General features: G+C 39.8%; 2 protein-coding genes across 13 annotated transcripts in view; one reads left to right on the top strand and one right to left on the bottom strand.

The window, feature by feature from the left end:
* Positions 1-74: 74 nt before the first annotated feature.
* Positions 75-2,794, bottom strand: LOC103394537 (uncharacterized protein C1orf43 homolog). The gene is made up of 7 exons (XM_025064900.1): positions 2,225-2,794; positions 2,017-2,118; positions 1,624-1,732; positions 1,479-1,532; positions 1,078-1,244; positions 794-852; positions 75-553 (listed from the first exon to the last, which is right to left on the bottom strand). The coding sequence occupies exons 1-7, from the start codon at positions 2,297-2,299 to the stop codon at positions 346-348; spliced, it is 774 nt and encodes a 257-aa protein (XP_024920668.1). The 5' UTR covers positions 2,300-2,794; the 3' UTR covers positions 75-345.
* Positions 2,795-3,081: 287 nt separating this feature from the next.
* ubap2l (ubiquitin associated protein 2-like) overlaps positions 3,082-8,003 on the top strand; it is an 18,743-nt gene continuing 13,821 nt past the window's right edge. For 11 of the 12 annotated variants that reach the window (XM_017041052.2, XM_008331895.3, XM_017041051.2 and 8 more), the window contains exons 1-6: positions 3,082-3,205; positions 5,528-5,665; positions 6,542-6,619; positions 7,118-7,228; positions 7,426-7,603; positions 7,706-7,807. In XM_017041052.2, the coding sequence (XP_016896541.1) occupies positions 5,570-5,665; positions 6,542-6,619; positions 7,118-7,228; positions 7,426-7,603; positions 7,706-7,807 (565 nt within the window). In that variant the 5' untranslated portion in view covers positions 3,082-3,205; positions 5,528-5,569. The other variant, XM_008331890.3, reaches the window with a different exon arrangement.

Genomic DNA, 8,003 nt, shown 5'->3' with positions numbered 1-8,003 from the left:
TTTTGTCAATTTTTTGCCATTTATACAAAAATAAAAACAAGAGATTTTGTCAATATTTTGCCATTTATACAAAAATAAAAACACTGAAGGCCCTAAAAGGCTACAATCATAATTAAAATCAGGTCCACAACAAAACAGCTTTGGTTTAACCTGCACACATGTGCATCATCTAAATAAAAAGGTAGGATCATACCAAAACATCTTATTACTGTTTACATTAGTCTGAACCTTTACAGCCCTGTCCAAAATCTTTTGCATTCCCTCTCTGTGTGTACTGTTATGTTTTACAACATTCTTACAGCCCAAAACCAACAACATGTGCCTGTCAGTCCATGCGGAAATATTTCACAGCGTGCTCTCCAGTGTGTTATAGTTGTCCTTGAAACTTTTAAGCTCCAGAAAGTGTTTGGGCCTCTTGCTGCGCTGGCCAGTAGAGGGCAGGTAAGTGACCTGGATGGTGGAGGGAGTGCTGCGAACAGGAGAGCCAGTCAGATCCTTGGCTGCAGACTGGTGCTGCTGGTCCAGACTAGTGCTGCTGGAATAGGCCTTAACACTAAAAAGATGAAAGAGGAAGAAAAATAACGTGAATGGCTGCAGGCAAGTACACTGAAGCCAATTGGTTCTGGATAACTTAACTAAGTATTTATTTCTGTTGAGGCTGTAACATGTTGACGTAATGGCCTCAACAGTAACATGTAAATCATGCATCACAGCCTGACCCTCAGTTTGACGGCAGTGGTGGATTCACTGGCTTCAGAAATTTCAACAATTTCAAGTCTGGACAGAAACTTACACGTCAACCAGTTCACTGAGAGCCTGCTGGTATTCAAGAAACTCTGCCTCTCCAAACATCTGAAACACAGTGTCCAAGGGAAATCAGCAGAAGGTCGTAAGAAATGACACAATAACATAGAACAAACAACCTAGTTTGTAGCAAAGACACAATGTAGTCAATTGTTTTTTAACTCAAGAGTTATTATTTTATAATTAACAAATTTACTACAATGTATTAGTCCAGATCACTGATCCTTTTTAGGTATGTGAATGATTTCAGAGACAACGAAAAGTTACACCCACCCCAGTTCCATGGCGAGCTATGTCATAGCCCTCCAGCAGGCGATCAATGAGCACACTGTGGCTGCTTTTGATCAGGGAGTGAGAGTTGCGCAATTCTAGGAGCCAGTTCCTGAAGCTGCGTCCTGTGAAGGCGTTGGGACTGCAGCTAATCTCCTGCAGAGGAATTCCTGGCATTCAAACAGGAAAGGACAGGAATGGTTGACAATAAGGAAATTGTACTTGTTGTAAAATAACTATTGTATAAGTACACAATTTACAATTACAATTTAATAATAATATAATATACAGTATAATTATATAATAAGAATTGTAAAAACAAATGGGCTCTGTGATGTCAAGAAAAGTTCATAATGAAACCGCAACATTTACTAATTTAGTTTATGCATCGAACAACATTTCACCTGAGTCACGGATGGCATCCAGGGCTTTCATTCTGTACAGGTAGTTGTAGCAACCTTTGAAAAACAAACAGGTCAATGTTGAAGTATAACAAAGACAAAGCAATTAGAGATTTAAATAACATGTCAACTATAAGAAGCCACTGACTGATCTGTAATCCCTGCTTCAGCCTGTCATCTTCTTCTGACAGAAGACGGGGTTCAAAACAGATATCTTGAACTTTGGAGAGTCTCAGGTCAATGTCCTCCCTCAAACCCTGTGAATTCAATCAAATAGAAAAGTCACAGATTGCAGCTGTGTTCTGCTCTTCACTTTTAAAATAACAGCACTTTCAAATAGCACCTTACACACCCGGAGTGGCAGAAATGTACATATGGGTGGTGCAGCACAGATATGAGGTGAAATTAGGGTGAAGAAAGCAGACTGAGCTACGAATAAATTTCGAGTAGGTATAAGGATCTACCCTATGGCATTAGAGAAAACCCATCCAACTAAGGAACAGAATATTCCAGGCTTGACTACAAAAATAATTTATTTTACCTTTGGTGCATTGTGTCCGATTGGTGCATGTGGTCCTCGACGGGATCTCATTGCAAAACGCATGATTTGCCTTTTAACGAAGATAAATAACAACACAAACACCTGCACACGTGCAAAATAAATAACATCAGCTCACAGTCTAGAAGTCGGAATTACTAAATGATCTTTTAAAAGCAACTGAAACTGCATTGTTTATTACAATACTTACCAAGCTGCCATAGGCCATAACCAAAACTACATTAACTCCGGATAAAGGCGACGAGTCGCCTATGTTACCTGTCATTGCGTGTACACTTTATATACAGGAAGATCAGCTCGTTCAGAAAACCAAACTAACGCCTTGTAGCATTAGCATAAGCTAACCGTCGGTTGACCAATTCATATAAAACAACCTCTGGAATGGAGACGAAAAAATATTAATCATCGTGCAGCAGTTTTCCCTTTTTGTTATAAAATAAAAGAAACTAATGCTGAATTGAAGTTTTACGTTAGTTACACAGTTACGTTTAAAATAACACTGCTCGCACACAAAACTGTGCGCAGGGAGGACGACACTCGACTCGATTTACGGCACATAGGGCAATTGACGCTGTCATTTACCGTAATAACTGTGTAAAGACAAGCCCAGTCGTGTTTTATGTACATTGGATATAAACTGCCCCGACTGGGATTGGAGACTTACTATGGTTGTGTCTGTTTTGTTTGTGAGAGCACTTCCTTTGAAGTAACATCCGTAGTATGACCTCCTTTGAAGCCAAGATAACTGACAGTAACTATTTCATACTAATTTATCATCTACACCCCAATATCTCAGTCTCTGTCGGCAATATAACATAGATTTATACACACCAACCCATCACAATTAACAAACACTTGTATTTCTTTTTCCCCATATTTTTATTCTGTACTATGTATTAATATGTGATGCTTCTGCTTTTTCTATATCGACGAGATACCCAGTAAATATCAAACCTAAAGTTGTTTGTATAGTATTATTCTTATTCTGTTGTTTTATATTACAAATGCCACCATTCTTCGGAGTATTAAAGATCAGGCGTGTTATTGGTGAATAACATAAATCTACGTATGTCAGTGTGTGGTCACATGTAGTGGCTACGGTTTCCTCGAAACGCCGTGTAAAACCACGTGACGCAGCTCTCCGTGGTGTCAGAGTGGGGAAAAGAAACAGGTAAATTCATAGTCTGTCGTTTGTTGTGCATGTGGAGGAGTCGGCTCTCACTTTTTTATTTATATTCAGCGTGGATGTGATAACGCTGTGCTTAGAAATATAACAATCTGTCCAGAATCCGAATAAATCCTACGGCTCGACATTGAGACCACTTGTGTGTCGGTTGTCTCGCTGTGTCCTAAAATTGAGCCGGGGCTTTTTCTGGTCAGTATCTCTGTTTTTGTCTCTATCTATGTAGGCCCAGGGGTCTTGTTGGCGTCGTTGCCGTCTGTTAATACTTCGCCGAGCAAAAGTGTCATTTGAAAACAAAACTGGGTCAAAGTGTTGGGTAAATGTTTGCCTTTTCGTGAACACCGCTATCATGTTAGCCTGCGTTGCTGGCTAGATGTTAGCTGTAAACGACGTTCAGTTTAGAGAGTTAGCACGTCAGTCTTTCGATGGCAGTCGAATATTGATGACACTTACAATGTTCTGTTATGCATCAAATAATTGTACACAGTCGCGCTGTTTCTACTTGCTAGTTGCCGTTTCGTTTATTCACTTATTGACGCTAGCATCTTAGCCGGTTGTCGCGTCTTAGTTAGCGTGTTAGCCGGCTAGCTGAGCTAGCCTGTGTTAAAGTTAGCTCCGCAGTCGCCATGAGGTGAAGCCTGTTAGACAGCGGATACGCGGAAAACGCCAACTCTTGGTAGTTTTTCACCATCTTCTCTGGCATTAGCCATTTGGCTAGCGTTTTCGCCATGTGGCTAGCTAGTTCAATTAGTTTATCTTTGGCGAGGCCCGGTCTTTAGGGTTATTTCTGGGCCAGCAGTAGAGCTTTTTACGTAATGTATGTGAGATTTAGAAATAGCTGTCAATAGCAGGGCTAAAAATATGTAGCAGATTGACTTATCATGGCCGTATCATGTGTAGTTTTATTTATTTATCGATTCAATAAGTAATGCCTGTAAATTGTTTTGAACACAGTAGGTGTTGCATAATGCTCGGGTAGGTAAATAAATTAGCCAATGTTATGCACTGTAGAGGGGAGTATGCACCAACACCCAGTGTACCGTGGCACTGTAGCGAATTTACCCTGAGTCGTTGCCCTAGATACTGCATGCATCCTTTGTTAACGTTTCGTTTTCCACAGACGCCTTGCCTTATGTCTTCACCGTATATAATAGCCCAAATATCCATTAGCGTATTTCCTGAACTTCGTGAAGAAACTAAGAAAAACAGAATCCCCTCAGTTTTTTTAGTGGGCCACAGGAAGTCTGTCATAATGTCCTCATCTGTATGGGTGCTTACGTCTGCTCTTATATTTCTACGTGGGGAATGTAGGTAGTCAACCTAAGGTATGGTAGTTAACTGCTTTTTTATTAAGGTGGCAGCTTGTTTGCTTTACTACAGCAACTGCCACCTTTTACTGAACCCAATTATCTTGTATGTGGATGTTGCCAATACATGAGAACAGTCTCTATCAAAAATATGTCATTTTGAAATTTACTTATTTCTTGTGCCCATGAGCTATTATCATTCCTCTTAACTCGTGTGTCAACACATATGTCATCAACCTTGATAGGAATCTGGATAACCAGCCATTGATCATTTCAGAATGTCAGGTTGTAATCAGTTGGGGATTGTCACCTGTGTAATTAACTATCTAACCTCAGACTATACGGAAATCATAAACCCCAAAATTGTGTTGAAAGCCAAAATAATGAAGATGCAAAACATAGCAACCAAACAGGGAGATTAACTTTCCCAACTCTGCCTTTCATACTTAGGACATTACGATCTGGGGACTGATCAGGAATAAATGCACCTCTATGAGAGTCATTATCGTAAAAACAAATTCTACATTTGTTGTTCACAGTTCAAATACGGTGTAGTTTTTAATCTGACATGATATGGCTATATTAAAAAATGCACGTCAGACTGATTGGTTATTACAGCTGTCGTGGCTGGGTATGATGAGTGCCTGCAACTGCACTACCAGCATGATCAGAATAGTCCAGTTCTAACAGATAAAACACAATTTTGGTTTAAATGTGACTTTTGCTCCATGGTGATGTCATCAGTCTCACTGCACCAGCCCTGACTGTCCAAATTTGTTACAATACTTAGCTCAAATGCCCAGGAAAAAGGTGCTAAAGCATTCAAAACAGACTTTTTTTGTTGTTGTAGAGTAAGTTCAGTAGGACATGATGTGAATTGCATATAACCCTCTGTCTGACTCAGGGCAGTTTGAGGAAATGGAGTGAACCAGGAGTGTGTTGAATGACAAAAATAGGCCACAGCCACATGTCTTCAAATGTCCTTTCCCCCCCTTCTCCACAGGTCTTATTCCTTTGTAAATACTGTTATTTGTATATACTGTAAATGATGACATCCATGGGCGGGAACAGAGCCCGGGGCAGCTGGGAGCAGACACAGGGCCAGACACAGAACCAGACACAGCACAAGCAGAGGCCTCAGGTACCATATTTGCACTTGTCGAATTCACACTGCTTTTCTCAAGGATCAGATAGCAGCAAAGTGTTGTCAAATGTTACTGCTCTTTGCAGATATTACTGCCTACAAATTTAAAATGGTCCGTACAACTTTTTTTTGAGTCAATTTAGTCTATACAGCCAATCATTGTCCATAGCATTGTAGGTTGTGTTATTCTGTATTAGTCATGTCAAGTGAAGTACAGACTTGTTCTGCTTTAGCATCTAAATTAAAAAGGGAGCTATCACTCACATGGGCTGACAACATATTGCCCAACAACTAGATACAAGGGTCTTGTTTCTAGATTACTGACCCAGCATGGCTTCACAGAATTCACCACAACAACACACAGACAGGCCTGCTGCACCTTACTGCAAAGCTGAAGATTTCCAATAAGGAAAGTTTGACAATGTTGCAGGCCTAATTTTCAGCCTTAACTGAACAAACCAAAATATGTGACATTAAATGTGATGTATGGACTTGCCCTCATTTACTTCCTGATTGGTTCTTTTTGACCACAATATAAGACAAGACGCTGTGAACAAAAATCCCATCAACACTAACTTCAGTTTCACTTTACCTTGTCAGGCTCGACCCTGCTCAACACTATTAGAAAGAAATAGTATCCTTGAATGTATCGTCTTGTATATAATTTGTGTTTCACTGGGACACAGATATTTTTTTTATATATTTAAACAATTCTAATGGAGCCTGGAAAAGGAGTAAAGCAAATGTTGTGAGGTAAAGTAGATATCACAGGCAAACAAGTGGGCAAAAGGCTACTATCAGTTGTTTTTACTTCTTCCCTTCTCGGCAACAATACTTTTATTGGTTGGCTGATGTAAGGGCTCTTGGTTACAGGCTACTGCAGAGCAGATTCGACTCGCACAGATGATTTCAGACCACAATGATGCAGACTTTGAAGAGAAGGTCAAACAGGTGAGATCTATGGTTTCTTATTTTCCTTATCCATCACCACTTAGCTCTTAGTAAAACTGTTCTTGCTCTTTTGATGTTTGTACATGTTGCACGTTTGTTCTTTAATGCTTTGCAACTGTACTTTTACTTATGTTTGCATATTTTCAAAAATATCAGTAATGTTTTAGATATAGATAGATATGTTAGATATATCATATATTTTGTTAAAGTCTGTTAACTTCAGTGTTTCACTAAAGTTCAATCATGACGTTATTATACCAGACGATCATTTCTGGTAATACTAATGTCAAGCTGTCCTGTAACCAAGCAACTCAAATCCCAAGGATTGTTATTACTATGCTATGATTGTTAGCACTATTGTGTGCTCTGTAACTAAACATCGAATTTTCAATTTCAGGTACTTTCTTATCCTCTCATTGTTTTAAAATGTTCTTTACAAGCCTGAAAATATCAATATTTACCACTGGTGTTCACATCTATTGTGTCTTATTTTTGCAGCTCATTGACATCACAGGCAAAGACCAGGATGAGTCCATGATTGCACTGCACGACAGCAACGGGGATTTGAACAGAGCCATTAATGTGTTGCTGGAGGGTAGCCCAGACACCGTGAGTACAAACTGATTTGTTTTGACTGTTTTGATTTTGTTTTGGACCTGACTAAAATATAACATAGTTGTAGTCTCAATATAGTAAATAAACCTTGAACATTCTTATTAACTTTGAGTCGACAAAATGCCATTTGAATTGATAATAAACAAATAGACATGGAACTCAACAATTTCAACATTTCTGTGTTTCCCTAGGACTCTTGGGAAATGGTGGGCAAGAAAAAAGGTGTGTCCGGCCAGAAGGAGACGAGCCAAGCAGAGACCGGAGAGGAAGGAAAAGAGAACCGGGAGAAAGGTGGAGGAGAGAAGGATGCTGCACGTCGTCGGGGTGGAATTCAACGTAAGGGTCGTGGTGCCAGCAGGGGGAGAGAGTGTAAGTCATAGTCATTTATGTTCTAAATAGATTAACAGGCTCTCTGTTGTTTCGTGTGCTAACACAGATTGTAACAATAAAACATCCTCTTTCTGACTAAAGTTCGCGGTCAGGAGAACGGCCTGGATGGCGGAAAGGCTGGAGTCATGGGGAAAGGTGCAGAGCGGGGACGCAGGGGAAGAGGCAGAGGAAGAGGAACTATGGGTAAGTGGTCATAAACATTTTTTATGTTCCCTAAACAGGAAGTGTATCCTGTTAAACATATAAAGTGTAAATGTGAACTTTATCTTGTGTCCTAAAAAAGGTTGTACTATATGTGGAAGGAGAACATACCGACTTTGTTTGTGTCTGTGTGGACGAGTTATCTTTTCATTATCACTGAGGAGTTTAGTCTGGTTCA

The sequence above is a fragment of the Cynoglossus semilaevis genome, chromosome 18 (assembly GCF_000523025.1).
Source record: "Cynoglossus semilaevis isolate Cse_v1.0 chromosome 18, Cse_v1.0, whole genome shotgun sequence".
Lineage (NCBI taxonomy): Eukaryota > Metazoa > Chordata > Actinopteri > Pleuronectiformes > Cynoglossidae > Cynoglossus > Cynoglossus semilaevis.
This window is presented reverse-complemented; position numbering and strand designations above follow the sequence as displayed.